Source organism: Cynocephalus volans, chromosome 8, assembly GCF_027409185.1.
Source record: "Cynocephalus volans isolate mCynVol1 chromosome 8, mCynVol1.pri, whole genome shotgun sequence".
Classification (NCBI taxonomy): domain Eukaryota; kingdom Metazoa; phylum Chordata; class Mammalia; order Dermoptera; family Cynocephalidae; genus Cynocephalus; species Cynocephalus volans.
Genome location: NC_084467.1, coordinates 109,811,721 through 109,839,385, shown reverse-complemented (window position 1 = coordinate 109,839,385; position 27,665 = coordinate 109,811,721). Strand labels below are relative to the sequence as shown.

The 27,665-nt window shown below is 53.3% G+C and overlaps 1 protein-coding gene across 3 annotated transcripts; it reads left to right on the top strand.

Moving 5' to 3' along the window:
* The first annotated feature begins 5,568 nt into the window (after positions 1 to 5,568).
* RORC (RAR related orphan receptor C) lies at positions 5,569 to 27,634 on the top strand. Of its 3 annotated transcripts, none has more exons than XM_063103984.1 (11): positions 5,569 to 5,680; positions 7,809 to 7,838; positions 18,933 to 19,018; positions 19,372 to 19,513; positions 20,742 to 21,254; positions 21,470 to 21,591; positions 22,563 to 22,695; positions 22,865 to 22,936; positions 23,151 to 23,261; positions 24,411 to 24,520; positions 27,372 to 27,634. In XM_063103984.1, exons 1-11 carry the CDS (start codon positions 5,641 to 5,643, stop codon positions 27,531 to 27,533), a joined length of 1,521 nt encoding a protein of 506 aa, XP_062960054.1. In that variant the 5' UTR covers positions 5,569 to 5,640; the 3' UTR covers positions 27,534 to 27,634. The 3 variants fall into 3 exon arrangements, with proteins under 3 accessions (XP_062960054.1, XP_062960053.1, XP_062960056.1); XM_063103983.1 differs by having other exon boundaries at positions 22,865 to 22,972; XM_063103986.1 differs by lacking the exon at positions 22,865 to 22,936.
* The last annotated feature ends 31 nt before the right edge of the window (positions 27,635 to 27,665 follow it).

Sequence of the window (27,665 nt, the reverse complement as noted above, 5' to 3'; positions counted from 1 at the left end):
AAAATGTCCGTTTGTCTCTAGCCGACCTCTCCCCTTGTTGGCACCCTGCAGCCTCCCCAGGTGTGCAGCCTACCTTCTTCCCTCTGTCCAGACCATACACCGGATGGAAGAAACTCCTTCAGATTGTCCGAGTTGGAGCCGACCTTAAACAGTGGTTCTCAAACTTGAAGGATTATCAGAACGACTAGACATCAGACATCCTGAAAGAGCTTTTTAAACATGCAGGATCCTGGGCTGAATCCCCAAGAGATGCTACTTCAGTAGGACTTGGCTGGATAGGTCCTAGGGTCCTGGTCCGACAAGGCCCCCACACCTTCAGGGAGCCTTTCAATCAATGAGTCACTCCAGCAAAAGCTCTGTGACTGAAAGCAACACAAGCCACCTTCCCCTGGGGTTCCATGGGGCTGCGCAGGGGAAATTAGCACTCTCCTCCCACCCTCACCCCTCACATCTGTCCTGCAGAGAGATGAAATGGCTGAGTCTTGGGAGTGAGCCAAGGGGTGTCAGACTAACACACAGTGCCCTTTAGTTTTCCTGCCTCCCCTCTTGCCTATCTCTTCCACACCTGTGCCACCCTGGGGTGCAAGGCTGGTTCCAAAAACCAGAGAAGCACTTGAGTACCAAAGGACAGATATAATGTCCCAGGGATTGAGATCTGGGAGAGGAGTGGTACTACTGGAGTGTAAGAGCTGTTCCCAGGGATGCAAGCTGTTCTCAGGCTACCCTGGTCAGGAGGAGGAGGGGGTGGAAGATGGATAAATGTGGGTCAGATTGTATTTACCTCTACCTGAATGTCCCTGACGTCAGCAGTGACCTTCTCTCACCCTTCCTCCGCCTTCCTGGGAGCTGGTTCCTTTTCACTCAGTCAGGCTTGGAGGAGGGAGGGAGGGAGGGAGGGAGGGAGGGAGACAGGCAGGCACTGGGCCAGTCCAGCTTCTTTCTCCCTTCCCCTTGGGCCCTTTCTCATTTCCCATGGTGCCAGCTATGCCCACACCAGGGCTAAGCCTTCTGGGTCCCAACACAATCTCAGCACCTCAGCACATGCAGCCCTAACACAATACGCGCGCACACACCCCTCCATTTAGATACCTTCCCAGTTCCTCCTCCCTCTGCTGATTAGGTCCTCACCACCCAGCCCTAGGCCAGGGAAACCTTGCTCCAGGTGTCCACAAGGTGGTAGCATTGACCTAACAATCATAAGTGCTAACAGCTACACATAGATTATCCCCACGCAAGGAACTGTCCCTACAACTCGTCAAGCCACTTATTCCTTCCAGCAACTCCCATAAGGATGTAAGTATATTGTTATCCAATGTGACCCTGGGGTAGAACTAGGACTTTAACGCAGAGTCTGGCTCCAGAGCCTGGGCTCTTCATCACCTCACTGTAATATCCCCAACTGCCAGCTGCTGCCTCCCAGCCAGGCCACTCTGAAATGGGCCTCCTTTCCCTAAGATGATAGCTCTCTAATCATATCACACCCCGCCCGTTTGAATTTTGCAACTGTGAATTTGGGAAAGTCCACCTATATGTCTAGTTCTATCCCTGGTATTATACTGCTTCAGCCCCCAAATCCTCCCATAATGACCCTTGGTGAGCACCTGTATTTGATGCCCATTTGGAAGTATCTGGAAAGAAACTTAAAGGTCATATAACCTTCATTCCTACATTCCTTCATCAAATACTTAGGCGGGGTCTATGAAGTGCCAGGCAATGGAGACAGCAGTGATCAAAACAGACACAGGGATCAGACAAGTTACAAAATGAATCAGTAAAATGTAAAGAATGTTACTTGGTGATATGTTATAGAGAAAAATAAAGCAGAAAAGGGAATAGTAAAGGGGGGTCAGATAAACAGGAAGAAGTTTTTGGGAATGGAAAGAGAGAGGGAGGGAATGAAACATTTGAAACATTTTTTTTTTTTTTTTTTAAAGATGACCAGTAAGGGGATCTTAACCCTTGACTTGGTGTTGTCAGCACCACGCTCAGCCAGTGAGCGAACCGGCCATCCCTATACGGGATCCGAACCCGGGGCCTTGGTGTTATCAGCACCGCACTCTCCCGAGTGAGCCACGGGCCGGCCCTGAAACATTTTTTTTTAACCACAGTACTTTGTACCAGGTCCTGTACTTTACCTGTATTATCTCAGTTAATCATCACAGCTACTCGGTAAGGTAGTATTTTTATTCCCATTTTACAAAGGAGGCAATAGATCAGAGAAGTTAAATAAACTTGCTTAGGCATCAGCCCTGGCGCAAGGAAGGCTTGTGACTGTGGCTCCACCCAGACAACCTCACCCGCACCCCAGCCGCTCAGGGGAGCCTGTGAGGTGGAAATTCAAGGCCACTCCTCTCAGGAGCAGTTCACTCAGCATTCAGCTGGAGGCCCTGTGACGGTGGCCACAATGTCCCTGGACTTTCAAACATCCTGGCTAGCTAAAGCCACAGAAATAAGGTCCTAAGAATCCATCCTGTGTGCAAACTGCTCTGGCCCTGAAGCACTTTCACAAACACAAGTCAAGACAGTTATTGTTGCCCCCTTTTTACTGATGTGGTAACTGAGAGCTGTGATTTGCCTCAAGGCCCACAGCTCATGGCAGACCACATTCTTACAGGTCTTTCTGCTCCAAAAATCAGAGCTCCTGCTTTTCAATCATCCTTTCTGCCTGTAAGCCTGTGACTATAAATGTTAATTGATAGATGAGAGGTCATTCTGGAAAGTTCAAGGCCAGGAGCTAGGGTCAAACTCCCACTGTTCTCTCCACCCACAGTGGCCTTTGTGACTGGAAGGGGGAGGGGTGGAGACTACAGATGTTCATAGAACCTGGGTTGTCCACTTTTTAACGGTTGAGGCACAGCCCCCTCCCTGAGTCACTACGGTGGGGGGAGGTCTCCCCAGGCATGGAGACCCCTAGAACACAAAGAACGTGGTCCCTAATCTCTGGATCAGGCTTCCCACAGGAGATGGCCCTACAAGGATGGGGCTGGGTGGTGTGTGGCATTGCAGGCTGTCCAGGCCTCACATATTTTCCACCCTTAGCCCCCAGGCCCTCCCTGGAAGGGCAGGCTTATGCTGAGCTTTAAGTGGTTTCTGTGGTTTGGGGGTGGAGAGGAAGGGAAAGAGAAGTTGGTGACTGCTCTCCAGTTCCAAGCCACCACTACAACCTCCTGCCTCCTCTAGGCTGTTTGCCCCCTGCACTGAGATTCCCCAGCCTGATAAGGGGACTGGGCACGTGGGGGTGAAATGATTCTCTGATCTCTATCAGCCTCCTCCTTGCATAAGAATGTAAAATGTATTTGAAAAGGAAATAACTACTGCCCTGCTTCGAAAGGACTGATTCCTTCAGAAAATGGGCTGTGATTGCAGCAAGGTTAAGTGAGAGGGGAGACTCCCAAAAGGATAACAAAGGTAGCTTGTTGTCCTGGGGATTATGCCATCAATGATTAGAGCAGGGAAGGAGCAGAGACATGAGAATGCCTAGGAAGCATGTGACTCTCTAGGCGCAGCGGCTAGGACCCGGTCTTCCCAACCCCAAGTCACTTCCTCTCCACCCCATGCAGCAGCACAACTGAGAGAGGCAGCCATAGCTGAAATATTTGGGGTGCTGAGTGCCTGCCTGCAATAATTCTGCATGACCCCTACTCTGTGCCTACAATTGGGGTCGGAGGTTTGGAAGGGCCCCAGGAGACCCGGAGTCACCAAGAAAGAGAGGCCTAAGAGGAAGAGAGATAGAGAGGGGAGTGCTGGGGAGGCACATAAAACAGGAGAGCCCTGGCCAGGCAGGGCCAGGCAGGGAGAGGTGGAGAGAGGATTACTGTGGAGCTCTGGAGAGAGGAGAGTAGAAACACACTGCCCAGCAAGCCCCCCACATCCCCTGCAACCTGTCCCCTGCAACCTGTCCCCTGCCCTTGCTGGCTCCGCTTGTCAGCCAGAGGGTACCGGGTGGGGTGGTGCCACAGAAAGCTTTGCCTCTTACTCAAAACCTGCCCAATAGCAGAGCTCCAAACAGACTGACATCCTGTTCTATGCAGAGAATTATCCATAGACACGTGGGCCCACACTTGCTGGAAGAACACCGGGATAGTCAGAGCCTTGCAGGCGCAGACACAAATCCTCAGACTCACAGTACAAGAAGCTCCCCAGAAGCTTCCCCTCCCTCTTCCTTACACTCCATGCCATTGTCAACCACTCTAGGAGTTGGAAAGTCCTTCTCCACATCTGACCTTTGTCCCTCAAGCTGCAGACATTGGAAGACTCTGGGAGCTACCCAGGAATAGAGGTGCTGATGGTAGCAGAGAGTGAAGCTCCAGAGTAGGGCAGGAGTGGAGGATAGCGAGATGGGAGGGCAGAATAGGGAAGGGACAGCTGCCTGCGCTCTCCACACCAGGTGCCACGTGCTCCAGGTGGGGGGAGTGGGTGAGTCACGAGGCTCTGGCGTGGCCGGCTCCTGCTCTGCTGTTTACCAGCTGGAAGGAGAGCAGGAGGAGGTGCCAGGGAGCCTCCTGCTGCAGCCTGGCACCTGGCCAGCTCCTGTTGGGTAACTAGGAGAGCCAGGCCCAGCTAATCAAACTCTGGGCCCAGGCCATGCAGAAAAGTGGCATCCTGGATCCTTGGCCCTCCGCAGACCCTTCAGTGCAGGCCTCAGAGTGGGCCTGCTCAGTCTGTGGGGCTCTCCTCCTCCCTACTGGTCCAGTGGAGGTCTCTCCTCTTCTCTCCCCTCCCATTGCTCCTCTTCCTCCACACTCCTCTAGGCCTGCCCCTGGCCCCCAACAAACCAGGAGCATGTGGAAGCCTCGGGGAGTCAGGGAGTTCTAAGAAAGGGCAGCAGGGACAGGGGCCAAGCAGGTAGTGGCCTTAAGGAGCCAAGGAACCACTGGACAAGTCTGACCTCATCCTGGAGAAAAGGCAGAATCCCCCCAAATATGCCCTCCCTTCCCCATCTCCCCTGTTCTGTCACCTGTCTTAGGTAGAAACCACAGGATTCTAGGGGCCGGCCCGTGACTCACTTGGGAGAGTGCGGTGCTGATAACACCAAGGCCGTGGGTTCGGATCCTATATAGGGATGGCCGGTTAGCTCACTTGGGAGAGCCTGGTGCTGACAACACCAAGTCAAGGGTTAAGATCCCCTCCCTTACTGGTCATCTTTTAAAAAATAAAAAAGAAAGAAACTACAGGATTCTGAAGGCCTGAAGACCTGGATTCAAATCATAGATCAACTGCTTGTTGTCCTTGGGCAAATCCTTGGGTAAGAAATTAATATCTCTGAGCATCATTTGATTCATTGGAAAATCTGGAATAATTATGCTTCCCTGTGGTGGGTGTTGTGAGGAGTAACATAAAAAGTAACATCATGGATTTACATAAAGTGCCTGACAAAGGACCCAGCACACAGTAAGTGATCAGTAAAGGCTAGTTCCCTTCCTTTTACCTATCCTGTTTCTCCTCAAGGCTCCAGACTCTGGTCCACTGGTCTCTTCCTACGTCCCCTCCTGGTGCCAGGATGCTCTGCCAGCCACTCCTTTCCCCTGCCTGCTGACAGGCCAGGTGCTCCCTCCCTCCTCCCGCCTCCCTCTCCTGGGCCCTGCTCCCTGCCCTCCTGGGCAGCCAGGGCAGCAAGGACGGCACCAAGGGAGCTGCCCCATGGACAGGGCCCCACAGAGACACCACCGAACCTCACGGGGTAAGAGGCCCCACAGCCCTGCAGGCAGCTGGAAGGGATAGCCAGGAGGCTCAGAGGAGAGGAGAGATGGAAGAGACTGGGAAAGAAGTGAGCGGGGGAGGCAGGGACAAGAGCACAGAGAAGGAGAGAGAGATGGATTGGCAGGGGAGTGCAGCAGGGTGAGTCTCGATAGAAACTGAAGGAGAACCAGGAGGAGGGGCTGGGGAAATGACAGAGGAGAAGAAATAGGAAAAGGGGAAAGAAAGGAAGAGGTGAAGACGGAAAAGACAGGTTGGAGTGGGGGAGGAGAGGGAGAGAGCAGTGTCAGGGAAGCTAGATCAAGGGAGGGATCAGAATGTGGGCAACTCTCCCAGGTATGAGCGTGCCCCTGGGAGGTGGTGAGGACACTGCTTTACTGATCTCAGCTGGCCAGGCCCCCGGGCAGCGGTGGCATTCACCAGTGGAGGAACCTGTCCTCCCTTTAAGGAGTGACAGACTTGGGGGTGGGGAGAGCAATCACATTCTGTCGGCTGCCCGTGGCCACAAGCCTGGCACTTTCCTCCCCACTGGCCCAGGGGTATGGGGTTTCATTTCAGCACAGTGTGGGACACTGGGCCAGGGACAGGGAGGGACAATCAGGTAGTCCCCACTGACAGTCTAACTCAGGAACCCCCTCAGAGCAGGATCCCATGGCCACACACTTGGTCAGCCGTGAGCACCGAGGGAAAAGTATGAGTTCTGGAGTTGCCAAGCTCCAGAGCTGCCTGGCGGAGGAAGAACTCAGCTGCCCGGGCAAGCAAGGGGAGCACCCCCATCCCAGTTCTTCTCTGAGGTGCGAGGCTGGAGGCCAGAGAGACAGGTGCCATGTCAGGGAGGAAGCTGGGTGGGGCCAGGTGGGAGCCACGCCCCCTGCGGGCAGCCCTCCCCCATCCCCCATCCCAGCAGAGCCTAGGCCATCAGGCCCACTCACCCCAAGGCAGCCCGGTGTAGGAAGCCTGCCAGTGAAGAGCATCTCCCAAGCAGAGGGACAGTGTGCATGTGGGGTGTATGTGTGTGTCAGGATTGGACAGCAGGAGGAAGAAAGTAACAGAACAGAACCAGACGTTAAGGAAACTATAGGGGGCATAAGGCGGGGTTGGAGGGCTTTCTAGGACAAAAGACTGGCCCCGTGCTCTTTGAGGCACTGCTCAGCAGATGTAGGAACCCTTGCTAAGTGTTTCATAAATGCTAACTGTATGAGTGAATGACCCCCCAACCATTCTGTAGCAAGGGCTCTCCCCTCAGCAGCTGCCCCTTCTGGAGGTCTGTGCAGCCTTGCAACCCCCATCAACCACCTGTATTCCCTACTGCCTGGTCTCCCCCCAGACCCAACCATGCAGCAGCAGGGAAGGGATTTGTCGCTCTGCTCTGCAGGCTGCTGGACCAGTGAAGCCTGGTCCGTGGAAGCCAGAGAGGGGTCTGTATTTTCAGTTCTCCCTTCTTCTTCCTCCAAGCATCCTCTCCACTCTACTCCCAACTCCCATACCTCTGGAATTCCCTGGTGCTTTCAGGCATGGATAAACTAAGAGATTTCACTCCCACAGAGATTTAACTCTGGCTGCAGGACATTTATTGTGCACTGCTAATGTGGGAATTACAAGGTGAATAAGACAGACACAGTCCCTTCACAGGGCTTACAATAGAGCAAGAAAGATCCATTTCATAAACAGTGGGGACTATAGAAATAGCAGTCAAGTCATGTGTTGAGCGCCCCTAAATCAAATACAAGGTGCTGAGTGTGTCCGCACGAGGGCGGGGAGGTGCTCACATGGCTTCTCCAAAGAAGAGATACAATCTGAGACCTGAGGGATGAAGGGAAGTTGGTTAGATTAGGAGGTGTGGGAGGGAAGGGCATTCCAGGCAGGAGCAGCAGCTTGGGGAAGTCCCAGAGGCAGTGGGGAACCGGGCACTTCGGAGGACCTGGAAGAGGGCCAGTATGGCCGCAGAGCAGAGGAGGAAGGAGAGGGGGGCACTGCGCAGTCAGCCCACCCTCTCCTCAGGCGCCAGGCTCTGCTGGGAAGGAAAGAGGTGGGATCCTGTGAATGGGGGAGAGTTTCAGCCCTGCCTTGGTCTTCAACTTTTGACCCCAACCCCTCTTTTCCCTTTACAGAACTGCTGGCTGCAAAGAAGACCCACACCTGTGAGTAGGGGGATGGGGGCAAGAACTGGTGCACGGTTCGCAAGATGGAGAATTCAGCAAGGGCTCTGGGACAGAGATGGAGGCGCAGGGCAGGATGGCATGGGCCTGAAGGGAGGTCAAGCCAGGAAAATAGAAGGGTGAAGAGGAAAGGAAGGGGAGGGGTGAAGAAACCACAGATAAGTGCCACGGGGGTAGATAACGAAGAAGCCTGAAGAGCGAAAGGGAAGCCTGTAAAGAAACAGGGAGAGCACAGAGGAAAAGGGAGCCATGCAGAGGGCAGAGGTGCTGGACAGAGGCACAGGTGGGGGCGGGGGCGGGCCAGACTGCTGGGCCCAGGAGGACAGGAGATGGAGAGCGAGGGAGAGGAGGTGGTCTCAAGAACTCAGCACCACTGCTAAGGGAGGCCAGGGAGCCTGCACCAGGTTTTGTGGCGGCACAGCCAGGTTTGGTGTTCTCTGTGGTTAACACATCCTGAGGTGTGAACAAGCCTAGAGCCAGGTTGTGCAGGTTTGGAGGTCAGGAAAGTCTCTGTAGGAAATAGAATGAACAGGATCTGTGAATGAAAAGAATGACACTCTGTGCCCTGGGGCCCTGAAAGACTGAGACTACAGCATGTGAGAAGGGGCTAAAGCTCAAGAAGGACTTCCCAGTGGACTCCCGCGAGTAAGCATCCTCTCTAGGGATCCATCCCTCAGCACATCAGATCTGTCTCTTAGTTTGTGGGAGAGGCTACTCCCCCAGAAAAGGCACCAATTCCACCTCAGTCCAAAACTTATGCCCATCAGGCCATGCAGGCCCTCAGCAGCCCGAGGGCACTCTGAGGAAGGCTTCCGTAAGCGTGGGGCCCTGAACTGGTAAGGACCTCTCTGGGGTGGGAAAGGCCACCTCCACTTCCCCATGGCCTTCCCTGGATTGCCTGCCAGTTCCTCCTGAGAGCTCACTGTCCACCTCCCACTGCCAAAATCCCCTAGAGCCTCCCTGTTCCACGCAGAGACATCTCAGAGGGCAAGGCATCACCCTCCTGCCTGAGCTGGCCAGACAGGGGCTACAGACCGTCTAGGACGCTACACCCTCTTGGGTGGGGGCTTGCTTTGCTCAGCACAATCCTGATTAGTGCCTCGTCTGCCCCTAGCCACAGGGCCCCACGGAAATGCTGAGCAGGGCCCTGGGAGGAAAGCGGGTCAGGGAGTGACGCGGGTGAGCTGGGGGAGGGGGCCAGGGACCATATGTGGGTGGGGGGAGTAGGGGGACTTTTGGAGCAGTGGGAACTGGGAGAGGCCAAACCCATTCCTACCCTTAACCCCTTACCACAGAGACCTTGGCCAGGACCATACTTCCTTATCCCCTTCCCAATCTCCTGGCCCTCTGCAGCCATCCCTCACCCCCACCCATGAGTGTCCTCATGAAGATCCGGGCTGACAGCCTCTCCCCCAATCCACTGTCCAGCTCCTGAGGCCCCAGGAAGTCCAGCAGGGAAAGGCCTGTACCTGGCTTAGGAGCTGCTAGAGTCCTAGCAAGATCAAAGACATCTTAGGAGGTTTGGCCCAGAGAATCCAGAGCTATTAAGACCTCTGAAAAATGGAAAGACTGAAAAATGGCCCTTAAATTAAGAAAATCCCAAGAAGGGGTCCAAGATGAGGAACCCAAAGGTACCCCCAGACCAAGAGGAGGTCTGATTATGAGGGGCCCTGAAGAGGGACTCCCAAGGTTGAGGTACCCTACAGAGCAGATATGAGGCTGAGAGGGCCTCTGAAATTTTTTCGCCCCTCAGAAGGATCCCCAATCAAGAAATTCTACAGAGAAACTCACATGCCAGACCTCCAAAGCTAGGACACCCTCCAAAGCAGACTTGAACCAGAGAAACCCTCTCATCCCTCAAGTGGGATCTGAGGCCAATCTGCCTGAACTTGAATCCTGACTCTACTACTTACCAGCTGTGTAACCTTGGGCAAGTTACTTTACCTCTCTGTGTCTCACTTTCCTCATCTTTGAAATGGGGATAATGGTAGCTACCTCATAAAGTATTTCGTGACGATTAGATAATCCACATAAAACATTTAGAACCGTTCCTGGCACACAGTAAGCACTATCATTATGATTATGGGGAGGACGAAGAAGAGAATCTTCATTCTCTGCATTCCAATTTTAGCAGTTTTGCTCCTGAGGAAATTTCTGATGGACTAATCCCTCCTGCAGATCCTGGGTGTTTACCTGATGATTTCTACCCCTACTAATATTTTCATTTCTTCCCTAGTCCAGAGTATACATCATGTCTGTAGGGAGGAGCGTGGGCATGGTGGGTGGTGGGACAGCCCCCAGACTCCACCATGCTGTGCATGGCTGTTGGCAGTCTACAGGGTCTCAGGTGGCACATGCCACCAACCAGGCAGACATCCTGTGACTTACCTCTGGAAACATCCCTGTCCCTGGAGTCACCTGGCAAAGAGGGTCAGGCACAGGGGTCCTCAGAGGGAGGCGGAGCAGGAACCTGGCCCCATGCTCCTGTGAGCTCCATTCCGGCTCCCCAGCCAGAACTACCCTGGCGGGTGGAAACAGCTTTTACCGCGTGTGGCTGTCGCATGTGGTTTTGGAATTTTCCAACGCCCCCTACGATTGGCTGCCCCGCCCCTCATACCCTGCTCAGGCCCAGATTGGCCACGTGGGGTGCCTGTCATCCTACCCACTGCACCCTTGGGGGGTGGAGTGGGGGGGGTGTCACTTGGCCACCTGTGTGGTGCTGAGCTTAAACCCCCCTGCCCAGAAGCACCGGGGGAGAGATAGGTGCAGAGCTGCGGGCTGAGGCACTGCTGAGAGGGCTTTGCCCCCAATCTGCTGCCAGCTGCACCCCATCCCTGGGCCACTCTCTACTGAGAAGGACTGTGAGCCAAGGCGGCAAAGCCCAGGCTCAGTCATGAGAAGTAAGTGAATGGGGCACCTGGGAGCGGGGGAGGCCTGGATCCTGCCATCACCCTGAGCCCTCTGGAAAGAATGGTAGGTGCAAAGTCGAGTGCTCCTCCCTGGCAGGGAGTGTCCTGGTCAAGGCCAAGATCTGTTGGGAGATGGGTGGGGCCCCTGGGGAGTCTCACTTACAGCAGCGGTGGTAAACGGACTGTCAAGGAACTCTGTCATGAGTTCTGGAAAGAAACTCCAAGAGTTTCTGAGGTATCCAGCCCCCTCATTTTACAAAAAGAAACCGAGCCCCAGGGAGGCTGAGTGCTTCACTCAAGGTTACACAGTTGGTAGTGAATGGAGGCTGATTACCGGGGTCCTGCACTGACTCTCCTGGCCACTGCTGCGGTGTTTCCCTTTGTGCTTCCAACCTGCTTGTGGGTGGGGTGGAAAGAGGCCAGGGCGGCTGCTGTGCCTTGAAGCAGTAGGACAGTGAGAGTAAACTGAGGTCAGCAGGCAGCGGGGGTCAGAACCCCAGCATCCAGGCCTCAGAGCCACCACACTTTCTGCCCAACCCAGGGACATGAGGACTAAGTGGAATCCAGGCAGTGTGTGTGCGCGCGTGTGTGTGGTCCTCCCACTTCAGTCACCCATCTGATGGGGGGTAGAGGCAGTGGAGATGGGAGTAGTAAGTCCTTGGCCTCACCCCCTTCGTGGCTTGGAGCTGTGGGCCAACAGCTGGTGGGCAGATGTCTGGGGTCCCTGTACCTTCCAGCAGAGCAAGGGTGCCCACAACAGACAGTCACCCATGCTCTTGCAAAGGAAGCCAGAGAACCTCTCAGAGCACAGAGTGAATGAGAAAAAAGGAAGCCCATGCCACTATGGCCTGAGGCGGCCCTAGCGTCAACCTGGGGTCTTCCCACAAGCCACAGGAGGAAGGCCATATTGGGTCCTGGAAAGACCCATGGACTGAGAATCTGGTTCTGGTGCCATCTCTGTCACTTACTAGCCATGTAGCCTTAGGCAAGTCACTGGGCCCTGGCCTCTAGTTTGCAAAACAAGGGGGCTGAGTTTTCGCAAAACAAAACCAACTATAGAGAGTTTCCCAATTCTGAAATCCCAGGACCAAGAAGAGAGCCCTGGTCCCTCAAGTAGGCATCCCCAAGGGTAGTGAAGGAGACTCAGCAATCCCAGAGAGGTGAAGGAAAGGAGGCCATGGAAAGCAAAGAGCGCCACTTCCGTGATTGGGACTGAGACTGCAGTGCAGGGGTGTGAGCTGGGATGGATAAGGAGGGGTGGGAGCCAAAAGAGGAGTCAAAAGCTTCCAGACAAAGGAAGAAGAGCCTCTTGGAGCTCCAGTTTCCCTTCTAGCTTCTCCCTATTAGCAGCAAAGGCTGGCAGACTGGTCTTCCCAAAAGTGGCCCCAAATCAGCAAATCAACCACGGGTTGCAATGATTGGGTATGCTCCAAGCCAGCAGCAGGGCAAGAGTCCCCAGCAGGGGCTGAGGGAGACACTTGGGCAGCTCTCCATTGTATCCACCCCCCACCACACACACAGCACTGTCCAGGCTGGTGGGTAGGACAGGGGGTCTCCTCCAGTCTGGGGGTCACTGCCAGTGGTCCTTCCCACCTGGACATTTCTGGGTATCTCATAGCCCCAAGTTATCTGACCCTCGTGAGTGCCAGCCACCACCAGCCCTTCTGACCACTGCTGGGGAGTCAGAGCACTCGGGGCTTGGGACTGTGACCCACCCAAAGAGAAAGGGCCAGACACACAGAAGAAACAGACCAAGAAATAGAGATGCAGAGGATGAACTCAAAGAACAGATAGATTAACATGGAGAGAGGGTAATGTCCAGATGGAGACATGGATGAGAAATACCAGGAGAGCCTGAACATGGAGATGTGAAGCTCAGAGACTTCTGCTAGAGTGTAGAAGATCACAAGGCACGCATACGCAGGGCAAGGCAAGGGGGAGACAGGCAGGAGAGGGGAGACATAGAGTGAGTTATTGCTGGGTCTAGGAAAGCAGTTGTGGGAAGCATGGAAGTTCTGACAGGATGGTACAGGCTCCCTGATATGGTGACTTGCTGCTGTCAAGTAGAGAAGAAATGTCCATTAGCAGAGAATCCCCACCAGCCAGAGGGAGGGTGGCCCAGTCATCTCACTCCAGGGGGCTTGTGTGTGTGGAGCCAGTAGGTGCACAGCCCTGGCACAGGCCTGGATGGGAAGGTGGGAGGCCAAGGGGTGCGGGGTCACATGCCTGTCTCTGCTGTGCCCGGATCTTTCTTGGGTCTGATCACAATCATGAGAAGCAGCAGGCCAGAAAGAACTCCAAGTCCCCAGGGTGCCATGGGTCTCACCCTGCAAGCCCAGGGCAAGCCGAGGACTGTATAAAGGGCTTCCTCCTTCCCTGCAGCACCCCTGTGCTTTCCTCTTTCCCTTTCTTCCCATTTCTGACAGAAATCCCAAACACCCTGAACCCAAGGTACTAGAATTTGGAGAGCCCCAGCCTGTCCTGTCACAGCAAAAACATGTATGTCGGTACTGCTGTCCCTACCAGGGGCTCACTCTCTCCCTCCCCTGCCTCTGTGCCGCTGACTCAAACTAACAGGGAACAGGGACTTTCCCATGCTAAGTGCTCCAAGGAAGGCAGCCCTGGGGTCTTGCTCCTGTCCCCAACAGCTGGCACTATTTGAGGTCTAATCTCCACTCCCCCTGCAGCTGCAATGCAGCCCCTTCGCCGGATCTCTCAGGCTCAGAAAAGATGGAGATGTCTATGTGGGGGGAGGGACAGTAACAGGGCAGAGACTCAGGGCCAGAGCCAGTGTCTTTCTGGGTCCACTGGCCTCCTGGAGCTTCAGAGGTGCTTTGGAAAGGAGGAGCTACAGCCCTGGAGGAAGGGAAGGCGCTGGTCGTGACGTCTGGGCTCCCACTCCTCAGAGCTTCCTCCTGGTGATTCATCCCCTCCCCCCATGCACTGGTTGTTTTCACTCAATTCTTTTGTTTCCCCTCCTTTCTCCTGTCCCAGACTGCGGGGGTGGCGGGGGCACCAGGAGGGGGTTTCGGGTGGCTGGCTGTCTTTCATGGCTTTTCAAAACCCCAGACTCTCCCTCGCCCACCTGAGTTTTAGCTTCACTATTTTCTCAGCCCTAGGATCTGGGTGTATCAGCAGAAAATTCTCACCAGGGGCTGTGGGAAGGGCCCTGGCCTGGGCTGGGGGTAGTGTGCACCAGGTAGAACCGCTTCTCCCTGGCCCCCACCCTGCCCTCCCTCTCCTGCTGCCCTGTGGCAGCACCCACCACCTTGGTTTCCAACTTTGCAGAAGCTGGGGGAACTGAGAGCTGAGAAAGGAGGGAGGCTGGTGGCAGGTTGGGGTATGCAAGGGACCCCTGGCTAGAGTTGTGGTCTCAGTGGGGAGAGGCACTGAGAGTTTAGTTTGTGGGGAGACAGGGGGCCTAAGCTGAGAAAAGAGATACATTCCTCTTTCTCATTCATTCATTCATTTCTGCCGAGAGAGGTCTACCAGGATGTAGGAAACCTAGTCCACACCCTAAAAGAAGCCGTGGTCTTTGGAGCAGTACCAAATCTGGAACTCTGCTGGGATGGACAAGTTGTCCCACCTTGGCCTTAGAGAAATGGAGAAAGGCTGGGACCACAGAGGAAGAGTTGGGACAGAGGGAACACTATCTCTCTGGATTTTTATACTACAGACGAGTCCTGGCTTTAGTTCTATGGGTTTCTTCCCTGAATTGCATTCCTAGCTCACTACCCTCACTTCACACTTTTTCCCCTGCAGCCAATAACCATGTTCCCTGTCCCATTCTCCTCCATGTATTTGAGCCTCTCATCCTCCTAGGGCATATAGCTTAATAGTTGAGGGCATTGGCTCCAGAGTTACAGTGACCTGGGTTCAAATGCCAGATCTACCACATCTGGCTGTATAACCTTAGTCAAGCGACTTGTTCTTTCTAGGCCTCAGTTTTCTCATCTGTAAAATGGGGACAATTCTAGTAGTACCTACTTCATGGGGTTGTTGTGATGATTAAATAAAAATGCATATAAAGCCTGGCTCAAAGTAAGAATTCAGCCAACACTTACATCTATCATTATTATTCCTCCTTAATCAATATCCATTGATAAAAAGGGAGAAAGAAAGAGAAGAGAGGAAGGGGCCCAGCTCTAGACTGACAAAAGGAGTTGAGGACCCCAGGGTTCCTCTGTCTGAATCCATTCTCCACCCTGACTGGGGCTGGTTCTGGGGTTTGTGGGGAGAGATCCCCCTCCTCTGCTCCTACCACTTCCTCTCTGTGGCATAGGGCACCTGGACAGGACCCAGGGTTGGCTTCCTAGGGTGGCACAGGGCCAGGCTCTGTGTGCATTCAAAGAGCACTATCAATGAATCTTGCAGCTGTGAGGAGGGTGCGATTAGAGGGGGCTGGAGGTAGAGAAGGACTACGTTGCCTCTACCGTATTTCTCCTCAAGGAGGTTCTAGTAGGATGCTCCCTGGAGATCGTTTGATCTCTGAAGCAATCCAGAGGAGATTCATTTTCTTTTTCTAGTACTGTACTAGAATGAAGCTTTACAGGTCACACTGGATGGCAGGGAAGATACAACAATGAGCTCAGGAAGATAGCCAGCCCTATTCCCATCCCCTGGGAGCAGCAGCCTAGCACAAAAGCAGGAAGAAGGACTAAATTCTTTCTACTCATAGTATAAGCTGAAGACCAGCATGCGCAGGCACCACCCAGGAGCTTACGAAAATGCAGAACCTCAAGCCCCACTTCAGATCTTCTGAATAGGGACCCACAGATGAACAAGATTCCCAGGTGATCTTGTTTGAGATGCAAAAGGCTAGAGTCATTCAGTCACTAGATGATTTAAGGAGCTAGTATGTGCACCGCACCAGGCATTTCTCTCTCCTTTTAGAGGCAGGTGAGATACAAAGATCTTCGCAAGAAAGCAGGCGAGGGTACGGAGAGAGTGAGGGCTGCTGTGGGAGCTGAGTGATGCAGGGGCTGGCCTAGAGGTCCCTGACCTTTGCTTGGCTCTGGTTCCTGGCACCGTCAGGCCCTTAGATGGTAAGTTCCTGGCAGGCCAGGCTCCCAGGCAACAGTTTGAGTAATCCTGTGATTACTCAGTTCCCCCTCCCCAATCTGGGTTCCCACCACCTGCTGCTTCAGGGAACGGGCTCGCAGGGGCAGGTTTTGAAGGTGTCTCCTGGAAGGTGTTTTCAGCTCCTCTCACCCCACCACCACTCTACCAGTCCCCTTCCCGTTCTCTCCCCTCCCCTCCTCCACAAGTCACACACACTCAGGCTCACTGGTACTTTCTCTTTGAGGTTTGGGGTAGATGGCATCGAGGGAGTACAGGTGGCAGGGGAAGGAGGGAGGAGTAGGACAAGAGCACCTGATGGTGGTGAGGGGGCCACCAGTTGGGTCTGGGGCCAGGACACAAGTGTGTGTTTTTCTGTGTTTCTGTGGCTCTCCCTCCATCTCTAGGCCTATGTCTTTGTTTTCTCCCAGTCCCAAACTTCTTGGTCTCTCTAGCTCAGAGAGGCTAGAAGGTCTGACCCTCTAGCTCAGAGTCTCTGACTCTATGTGCCTGTCTCACTGTGCGCCTCTGTTTTGGACTGTGGTTAGGGAGGACAGAGGAGGGGCGGGCCTGGTGGCTGGGGCCCGAGGCTCCAGCATCCCCCATACATGTATATTTGTGAAGGGGATCCTTGGCTGGCCACATCTTCCTATGAGAAGGGCAGGGTCTTAGTGACATTGTCGTGAGGTTCCTAGGGTCAAGACCAGCAGTGGGTCAGGTGTGGGGCAGGGAGATGTGTCTAGGGTCACCCATGTGGTCAGTGCACACACGCACACGGATGTGGCTCCTGGAGAAGGGAAGAGGCAGGGAGGCCTGTGGTTGACTGCTGGGCCAGAGCCCGAGTTCCCACTGTGGCTTGGCCTAATCTCCCTCCCACTCACTTTTTTGTGTGACCCACGTTGGTTTCTCCCCTTTCTGGTCTTAGGGCCACTGAGGAGAGAGATACCGCAGTGTTGGAGGGAAAGGTGTGGGGCAAGAGCAGAATCTGCGGGGCCCACATGCTTCACCGGCCTCACCGTGCCCAGTGGGTTCCCCCGCCTTCACCCCCACCCAGCAGTAACTAGTGTATGCAGCGCTTTCTCTCTGCACAGGGCTTTCCATCAGTGATATCATTTAATTACTCTGTGCTACCTGCAATCACCATGGACAGGCAGTATTGTTTTTATCCTGATCTTACCGACAAGGGAGAGGCCTAGAGAGAGAATCTAAGTGACTGGAAGTGCGAGTGCCCCCACATTTTCCACCCCTCTTCCAGGCATCTAATCCCCTCTTATTCTTTCTTCCCCCTATGCATTAAAACCCGCTCTTAATTTACTGGAAAGAACCTAAAAAGCTCACTTGCCGTCTGGTCCTGGGGTGCCCACAGCTTACTGCGTGGGTGTCAGGAGGGCAAGTGTGGCTGGGGGAGGGGAAAGAATCAACTTCTAATCGAGGGACTTCAGACACTCACGTGTCCTGGCCCCATGGGGAGGCAGCTACTGACTCCACTCAAGGCTGGCCTGAGGGGATGATGGCTTAGGCTGATGAAACTATATTTGGGGACTGGTGGGTAGGCCATAGTCTCCCTCCCCACCTCACATCAGCAGGCCCTGCATGTGGCCAGGGGCCAGGCCTGGGGCAGGAGGTGAGCCACAGGAATATAGATTTGCCCTCCAGGGAGGCTGCCACTTCTCTGACCTTTGGGTGGGAGACACATCGCAGAGGAGAAGGGGCTTTGGCCCTAGACCACTTTTCTGGCCGGTTCCACCTCAGGCCTCCACCCTCAGAGGGAGACAGCAGGTCAGTAATGGCAGAAGAGACTCACATGCCCGTGGAAGTACTGAGAATATCTGAAGTAGCCAGAGACCTCAAGCTTTGCCCAGCTGCCTTTCAAGATGGGCCAGGAGTAGGCTCCTGCTTGTCCCTTAAAACTCAGCAGAGAGCCATGTGCTTCAACAGGGACGGGGCAAAATAGAGGAGTCAGACCTGGGCCAGCAGCAAACTACAGGGGAGAGGCAACAGGCACAGGTTATAGTGAGCTCAGTGGAGAGAGAATCTGGGGTCCTGGTGCCTGGCGAGCAAATGCTAACATGCACGTGTGTACGCCAGCTCAGGCAGACCTGCCCACTGGCTCACAGATCACATATACCTTTCATGCATGTACACACCTCTTCAAACTTGCCCATTGATATATATGCCCCAAAAGTGATGTACACAGATCAGCATAATGGGAAGCTCAGGAGAACTGGGATATAGAGCCAGCTCTCAGGCAAACTAGTTGTGTGAACCAGGGCCAATACCTTTACCTTAGCTAGCCTAGTCCATCTGTGAAACTGAGTGGCTGAAAGAGATGGTCTCCAGTTTCAGCCAGTTTTAGCATTCATGATTTGTGCTTACACAGTTGGACACAGATGCCCTTATACACACATAAGTATATGCACTCTTGCACACTGATATACACAGAGCCACCCTCTCTCTGCTCTGGGGCCAAGGGCCTAGGAGCCCTGTATCATTTTCCCCCAGGCTCTCGGGCTTCCAGCAGAGCTGGGTTGTTGAGCCCCACTCTCCTGGGCTCCTGGGCTCTGTGCAGCCCCTCCCTGCGCCTTCACTGTCTGGCTGAGAATGGCTGGCATCTCTGCCCGGCCCCCAGTTGCCTCCTGCCTGGTAGTCCACATCTTCCTGCATGCCCCACACTCTGCCCATGGCGCTCAGCCTCAGTGGGGGAGGGAGATGCAAAGGAAGCCCCTTGGGCGGGAAGCAGGTGTGTGAGGTGGTGAGGACTCCTATGTCCCAAGGCAAGAGGGAAGCAACTGGAGCTTTTCAACTCGAAGGGCTGAGCAGGTGGCCTCTTTGCAGCTGCTTTCTCTACCTCCATAGAGCTGATATAACTCCCGCCTGCCCCCTATACACCCCCCTCCTCTGTGAAACAAAAACAGCCTCCTCAGGCCCTCTGTAAGAAGCATTTGGCACTTCACTTCCCCTTCCATTTTGCAAGAGGGAAACAGTAAGTTGAAGCTGGTTGGAGAAGTGGGGGAAGCACCAGGTACCTGTGTCTGCAGTCCAGGTACGTGGCAGTAGGATGCAGAAAAGCCTCCTGGACTGACCTACTTCTCTCTCTCTTCAATTCCAGCACAAATTGAAGTAATCCCTTGCAAAATCTGTGGGGACAAGTCATCTGGGATCCACTACGGGGTTATCACCTGTGAGGGCTGCAAGGTGAGTTGTAGTCACACATGTGTGGGCACGCATGTGCATACACAGTCTCTTCAGAGATGGAGGAGAAGGGGCTCCATGGCTCTGGTTCTGACTCCAGGGATGTTCTCCTGTGGCAGCTAGGGAGCTGCCTTGGTGATGCCTCCCTGGAGGGCCATGAGTACAGGGAGGGCCTTGTCCTAAGCTGCAGAAGTGGTTGCAGGACAAATTGCAATTACGCAAAGAAATGGAAGAGAGAGACCTGACAGGTCACAGGATGTAGGAAAGCTGGGGCCAGAGCTCATGGCTGGAGGCCCTCAGGATCAAGCTGGGTCTGGCCAGGATAAGCAGTCTTGGCCTCCACCTGCTTTCCCCAGGGTTTCTTCCGCCGGAGCCAGCATTGTAACGTGGCCTACTCCTGCACCCGTCAGCAGAACTGCCCCATCGACCGCACTAGCCGAAACCGATGCCAGCACTGCCGCCTGCAGAAATGCCTGGCACTGGGCATGTCCCGAGATGGTGAGGCCAAGCAGGCAGCCCCCGGGGTTTCCCTGGAATCTCCAGAGCAGCAGCCTGGCCTGCTGTGCTAGATAGGGCTTAAGCCGCAAAAACGTCCTTCCAGAGGTCTGCTCTCCATTCCTCCTGTTGACAGCCCCATGTCTCTTCCACTGTGGGGAGGAGCAGGTCACCCCATCTGAAAGCTCTTCAGATTTGCCAACTTCAGGCTCTGCTGGGACAAACCTCCTTTTGCTGAGGTCCCAGACCTTTTCATCCCTTCTTCTTTGGGATGAATTCTCCTCCCTCTGCTCCTCTCTGGTCCTGCTCCCATCCAGTTTCTGCATCTTTCACTACTACCCCATCACTCCATCTCCCTTCCTAGTCCCCCATTCCTGTCCTAGGACTCAGGACCGTGGCTATGAAGGGAAACAGAGTCGGCCTGAGAATAAGCCAGAAGGTCGGAGGGGAGGCTGGTGTTCCTGGTGACTTATCCCCCTTCCTCACCCCCGACCTCCTCACCAACCCCTCACCCCCCACCACAGAAGGAGTCCAGGGCGGGGCTGGGGAAGGCGTGAGGTGACAAGGAGCCTGAAGGAGCCCGTCAGCACTTTTCAGCACCCAAAATAACAAAGCAAAAGGAAACACGCAGGAGTGCAAAGGGGCAGGCGGGGCGAGGGGCTGTGCCCCCACACCTGGGAGGGGTGGCGGGGGGAGGAAAAAGGCAGGAAAGAGAGAGCAGAAGAGGATGTTAGAAACCAGCCGCGGAGCGGGTTGGGCTGTGGTGAGTATCTAGGTCACCAGGGAGCCTGCAGACCTGACCACAGGGAGACCTGTGTTCTCTGTTCTCCTCTTCCTCTGACCCTCCCAGACAGGCGAGTTGACCCCAATACAGCTTGAGGCCCCCTACTCAACCACCCCCAGCACCAGCATCAGGAGGCCAGAATGCCTAGCCCAGACTCATTGCTCGAATTCTATTAGAAGTTGGTTTAGAACATAGAAGATTTTGCTCAGGAGATTGAAATGGCAGGGTGGACAGATCCCTGAGCAAACAAGGGAGAGAGGTAGGAGAGGTCTTGAAAATAAGCTCCCTAAAGGGAGGTTCTAGGCAAGGCTGGAGAAGCTGTGCTTGGAGTCAGCTAGCTATTCAGGGAGCAGCAAGTTAGTCCTGTCATGACCAAAATGCCTGGCGACCCTGCCCTTTACCATGTTCTCCTGCCTCATAAACTCCTGACCCCTGGACCTCTTTCAGCTGTCAAGTTTGGCCGCATGTCCAAGAAGCAGAGGGACAGCCTGCATGCAGAAGTGCAGAAACAACTGCAGCAGCAGCAACAGCAGCAGCAGGAACAAGTGGCCAAGACCCCTCCAGCGGGGGGCCAAGGAGCAGACACCCTCACTTACACCTTGGGTCTTCCAGATGGGCAGCTGCCCCTGGGCTCCTCGCCTGACCTACCCGAGGCCTCTGCCTGTCCCCCTGGCCTCCTGAGAGCCTCAGGATCTGGGCCCTCATATTCCAACAACGTGGGCAAGGCAGTGCTCAATGGGGCCTCATACCACCTTGAATACAGCCCTGAGCGGGGCAAGGCTGAGGGCAGAGAGAGCACCTACAGCACAGGCCGCCAACTGACCCCTGACAGATGTGGACTTCATTTTGAGGAGCCCAGGCATCCTGGGCTGGGGGAACCAGGACAGGGCCTGGAAAGCTACTGCAGCTCCAGTTTGCGCAGCACCCCAGAGGCACCTTATGCCTCCCTGACAGAGATAGGTGAGCGGCTGAGGAGGTGGAGGGGTGGTGAAGATGAGGGAGGGGCTTCCACCAGCACCCCACATCAACCAAGCACAAGCCCAGGGACTTGGGGGTCCTGGGCAAGAAGCCAAGGGAGGAGGCAGAGCAGGGCATGCCAGGCAGCGAGGGGCCCTTGTATGGGTAGGAGCAGGAGCTGGCTGAGATCGAGCCGTGCCTTCCTTGTCTGGCCCCAGAGCACCTGGTGCGAAACGTCTGTAAGTCCTACCGAGAGACATGTCAGCTGCGGCTGGAGGACCTGCTACGGCAGCGCTCCAACATCTTCTCCCGGGAGGAGGTAACCGGCTACCAGAGGAAGGTGAGGCCGGGAGACCATGCAGGAAGGGAGGATTCCCACTGCCACTGGGAGAGTCCAAGGACGGCTACCTGCACACACAGGGGGTCTGGGGTCGGGCAGGCTTTCATAGACAGGCGCAGGCTGGCCAGCAAGTGTGTTTATCACTTTTAAGTGTCGTTGTGTGTGTGTCTGTGTACACCCTAGCAGATGGATGAGAGCTTTCCCTTATACCCTGCCTACTAAAATTTTACCTGGCCTTCAGCCTACCTACTCAACCACCCAGACCTGGTGTGCTCTCCTTCCTCCTCCTCTATCAATAAAATCAATAACCAAAACCCTGATTAGCATTTGTTAAACACCCCTTCTCTGCCATCATTTACATAATTTATGTAAATGCTTTACATAAATTATCCTCAACCTTACCACAACCAACTGATGAGGGTGGCATTTATTCCTATTTGAAGTAGACTGGGAAGCTGAGCTCAAAGGGGTTAATACTTACTCAAGGTCACAAAGGGGTGGAGCCAAAGTCAAATTCAGATGCATCGGGCTCCAAGGTTTGTGCTCTCTCTCCTGTCACACTCCAGCAATACCACTTGATCTAAAAACACTAATTTGGCACATCACATTTGCTTCTCAAGGTTATGAAGACCTTGGGTATGTCCTTTTCGGCGGGGAGGGGAGGCAGTATGTCCTTTTCACCTCAACAAATGAAATTGTGTGAAAGCAAAGCTGCATTTCCCAGGTGTTTTGTTCCCTCACAACGGCTTCTTCAGTGCTGGCAGCTGGTGGGTGCTCAGTGAGTGGGACTGATGGACAGGAATTGATCCCTGAGTGCATCTGTGCTGAGAATAGCCTTTTAGAAATGCCAGTGTTGAGAATGTGGGAGTTCAGAACCTACCCCTGCAGTTTATTAGGCGGGGCTCCCATAGCTTGGGAGGATCACAGGGTCACACAGAGGGCTACAGCGGGACCCTGCTCCCTCCCTGCAGTCCATGTGGGAGATGTGGGAACGCTGTGCCCACCGCCTCACCGAGGCCATCCAGTACGTGGTGGAGTTTGCTAAGAGGCTCTCAGGCTTTATGGAGCTCTGCCAGAATGACCAGATCGTGCTACTCAAAACAGGTACCCAGGGATGGTTGGACAGGCCTGGGAGGAGCAGGGACAGAGTGCGGATTGGGGCAGAGCCAAATGGAGGGAGCTGGCTTACGGAAACCAGGACACTGAGGCAGTCAGAGACAGATTCCTGACTTTGCCTGATGCTGTCCCTGCCTCTTTTCTCCCTGCTGCCCAGGAGCAATGGAAGTGGTGCTGGTCAGGATGTGCCGGGCCTACAACGCTGACAACCACACAGTCTTTTTTGAAGGCAAATACGGTGGCATGGAGCTGTTCCGAGCCTTGGGTGAGGGCAGGGGGAAATGAGAGAGAGGATTCTGATGCCAACCCCATCCAAAGCTTCATGACCCAGGTCACCCTCTTTCCAGGCAGATTGCCCCTCAGCTGCGAACATGAAGAGGGCAGTATCTGGGGCACCACAGTCACACCTGCCTTGCTCATTCTTTCCATTTCTGCTCCATCAGGCTGCAGCGAGCTCATCAGCTCCATCTTCGACTTCTCCCACTCCCTCAGTGCCTTGCGCTTTTCTGAGGACGAGATTGCCCTCTACACAGCCCTTGTTCTCATCAATGCCAGTGAGTGTCGCTGGGCTTGGGTAAGGGACATTCAGGTGGCGGGGCCCAGCAGATACTGGAGAGTCTAGACCTTCAGATGTGGTTACATCTGGAAATTGCTCTAAATGGCAGAATGAGTCCCACCAATGTTGCTATAAGATAAAGTAAGTTAAAGCGAAGATTCAGAGGAGCCTCAGGAAGGGACACGAGCAGCACAAGATGGGTGGTAGAAGTGGGGGGAGAGAGGAGGAGGGGCAATGAGCCACTTCCCTGATAGAAATTAGTCTGATTATTAGTCTACGTCAGTGATTTCATTGTAGCACACATTGGGATCACCTGGGCAGCTTTAAAAACTGTTGCTGCCTGGGTTCCTTTTCCAGAGATGCCAGTGTAATCTGGGGTGCACCTGAATTTTAACAGCCTCCCTCAGGCCACCAACACTGAGAATCACTGCTCTGTGTGAACTAATTCTAAGACTGTATGGCTATAATGGCAGGACCCCGCTTACCCACTCCACTGAGGTGGAGTGGGCTGGGCTGAGCCAACTGAATGCTAAGTATTTAGCAAACCTGGGAAGTGGGCCAAACTGCTCACCTGAGTTTGTGGACCAAGAATCTTCTGACTCTGCCAATGTGTAGAAACCTAAACGTAACACTTGGACTGGAAATAAAAACCTTAAAAATGACACCTGGGTATGGAACCAGGCAAAAGGCAGTTTGTGTGTTGAAGTTAGTCACAGACTGCTGCAGAGGCCCTGGTGCTGGCCTGGGTGGCTTCAGGAAGGCCACCTCCTATCTGGAGCCATTCTTGGTAGGAGGCAGGGGAGCTCTCTTCCAACACTTTCTTTCACCTCAGTCCCCCACCCACCCACCCATGGCAGAATCCTAGTGCCTCGCATTGAATGGGCTACGTAGAATATTAGGTTACCAGGGAAAAGGTAGCTTGGAGTTAGGAGGTTAGAAGTTCTCACTCCTTTCATCTCTCCCAGTGTTCCTTGTAGGCAGCTAGCCAAGCCCAAGGTCCCAGAGCTTACCATTATCAAAACAAGACACATGCACAGAGATGAGAAGGCCTCTATCCAGCACAGATGTACAAACACATACACCCTTTTGCTGGAAGTTAACATCGTGTTCTTTCTCGTTCTTGCTATGGTCCCATCCCCTCCGTCAGACCGGCCAGGGCTCCAAGAGAAAAGGAAAGTAGAACAGCTGCAGTACAGTCTGGAGCTGGCCTTTCATCATCATCTCTGCAAGACTCATCGGCAAGGCATCCTGGCAAAGGTAGGAGCAATCCCTGGGGTAGAAGAGGCCAGGCCCAGTGCCAGAACTGTGACATCAGAGCTTGTGGGCTAGCGTCTGCAGGCACAGGGGAGGGAGTGCTTGAGCGGCACATTGTGTGAGAGAGCTTGCAACAGCATCGGGAACTAAAGGAATGAGCAGCGACTGCCATGTGGTTAAGGATGGAAAGTTAGCCTGGAATTGGAAGGGACCTCCAGGGAACAACTCGGTTTAATATAGCCAACACTTACCCAACACCTGCATGTACAGGCACTGTGGAAAGATACAGAGACTTCGTCCTTGCCCCCACCAAGAGATTTTAATCTGGTATGAAGAAGAGACATGTGTGCCAATAAATATAGAGTAGAGTGTGGTACCTGATAATGATGACAAAGTGATTAACAAAGTGCTTTTGCTGCTATGCTCTCTCATCCTCATGGCAACCCAGTCAATAGGACAGGTGTTAAAATCTCCCTGTAGCAATAAGGAGACTTCAGTGACTTATTTATGCTGTTAGTTAAGTGATAAATGCAAGATTTAATTCCAGTACTCTTTCCACTACATCCCTATGCCCTGGGATTATATCACTATAATAAGAGATATTGGGACATTGTTATAGGAGCATAAAAAAGGGATTACAAATAATTTGGGGGTAAAAGGAGTAGATCATAAGTGCTTCCTACAGGAGGTGGCATTTAAACTAAGCCACGAAAGATGTAATAAGATTTTAACAGTCATTCATGGGGGTGGGGCAGGCATTGTAGGCTTAGGGAATAATATGAGCAAAATAAGGAGACAAAATAGTGCATACATGAAGAATAGCTCGTGGCACATTTTGATCAAAGTGTAAGATCAGGAGCTGGGATAGATTGGTGAGACAGAAGAATAGCAGAAGATAAGCCTGAAAATTAGGTCAGGGGCAAATCAGGACTTCCAATGCCATACTAAAGAGTTAAGGCTTTATTCCTCGGCAGTGGGGAGCCCCAAACGCTAGAGGAAGGATATAATCAGAGCTGTTCTTTAGACGATTTACTTTGGAACCAGTGTAAAGGAACAATTTATGTAATTATTCAAGTGAGCCCTTGCTATGTGCCAGGCACAGTGCTGGGGGTTGAGGATACAGAAATGACTTAAACAGTCTCTGCACTAAAGAACTTAAACTTTAATCTACCATAAAATAGATTAGAAGAAGAGACTGGAACCTGGGAGAGCAATTGGAAAGCAAATCTTGGATGCACTTTCAAAATATATCTCCTCCTCTGCCATCACCCCCCAGCTATCTGCTCTCACTTGGACAATTAGAGGCCTCCTAACTGGACCCCTGCTCCACCCTAGTCTGCCCTGTAGCAGCCACACAGCACCTACTCAGCACTTATGATGGCTCTTTTAAAAAGGCAGTCATATCATGTCCTTCTCTTGTTCTCAACTCTCCGATAGTTGCCTGTCATGCTGAAAATCAAATCTAGAGTCTGTGTCATGGCCAATTGGCCTCCTGATATGACCCCTTTCTCCTTTTTACATCTGACCTTCTTCTGCCCCCATCAATCACCTATTCAAACCACACTGGCCTCCTCACTAGTCCTTGGACACATCAAGCCCAGTTGCATCTCAGGGCTTTTGTACCTGCTGCTACAGTCACCTGGAAGGTTCTTCCCCCAGTTTTCCAAATGGCTCGTTCCATTCCTTCATTCAGGGGAGGCTTTCCCTAGCCGCTTACTCCATACAGAAAGCCTTCCACCTGTCACTCTGCTTTTAAGAACTTATTATCCAACATACTATATATTTATTTATTTTCTGACTCCCTCACTAGAATGTAAATTTAGTAAAGGTAGAGATTTTATTTTATTGACTGATGCATCAGTATACAGCCCATCGCAGTGCCTAACCCAAATTCAGACAGGTTCTCAACAAACATTTGTTGAATGAATGAATGAAGTTATTGCATTAGCCCAGACAAACTCAGAGTAAAGCAGCAGAGAAGAGAATGAATTCAAGAGCTATGAAGGGATCTCCATGCTGCCTGCTATTCCCTGACTGTCCCTTTCCCAGGAAACTAAGCCGCAGGGAGCAAGGCGATGGCTGGTGAGAGCTAAGGGTCACTTAGCTATATGTGACACTGCAGGAGATAAATGGTTTTCCAGCCTTTCTCCAGTGAGGTCTCCCTGCTTGTGTCTCATCATGGGTTTCTGCGCCTTTTTCATTTCCCGTTTGGCTGAGGGCCAGCAGTGTTGGTTTGCTATTTGCAGTGTTGCATACCTGCTTAGAGAGTCTGTTTAGTTCGGCCATGGAGTATGTGTCTTGTGCCAAGCAGTATGATAGGTACAGAGGGGACAGAGGGAGAGCTCCCCACCCAAGGAGCTTAAATGCAGGGTGGGAAGGCAGACAGATTAGATCATTTTCTTACAATATGGTAAGTGCCACTGAGGGAAGCCCAGAGGAAGGACGCTTGCTCCAGACAGGGGGAAATATTCCAGGTGCACGTGACACTGGTAGGTGAATAAGAATCAGCCAAGCAAAGATGAGGTGGAAAGGCATCCCAAAGAGGGGAGAAACATGGGCAAAGACAGAGGGTGTGTGACAGCACATGACAGACAGAGTCACAGAAGGTCGCTGTTGTAAAAGCATGAAGTGTGAGTTAGAGCCTTTTACAAGGTTCATGTTAGGAGTAGCAGGAACATGATGTGGGGGCTTCACCCATAAGACATTCCCCTGTCCCACATCAGCTCTCACTTGCCTCCGGTGTCCTGACACACACATGCTCGTACTTCTGCCAGTGGGTTAGCCCAGCCCAGGAAGGATGAGAGCACTTCTTGCTGAAGTACTGACCCTCTCTTCCCCATTAACCCATCTCTAGCTGCCACCCAAGGGGAAGCTTCGGAGCCTGTGTAGCCAGCATGTGGAAAAGCTGCAAATCTTCCAGCACCTCCACCCCATCGTGGTCCAAGCTGCTTTCCCCCCACTCTACAGGGAACTCTTCAGCACTGAAATCGAGTCACCTGTGGGGCTGCCCAAGTGACCCAGAGGAGGGGCTCCTTTCCTCTCCCCACAGCCTGCTGGCCCACCACCCGGACTCTGTTCCACCCCCAGCGTCTTCCTTTCCCATGTCCTCTGAAGGGTGGTCCCTGCCTGCTCTTTGGGAGTGAGAAAG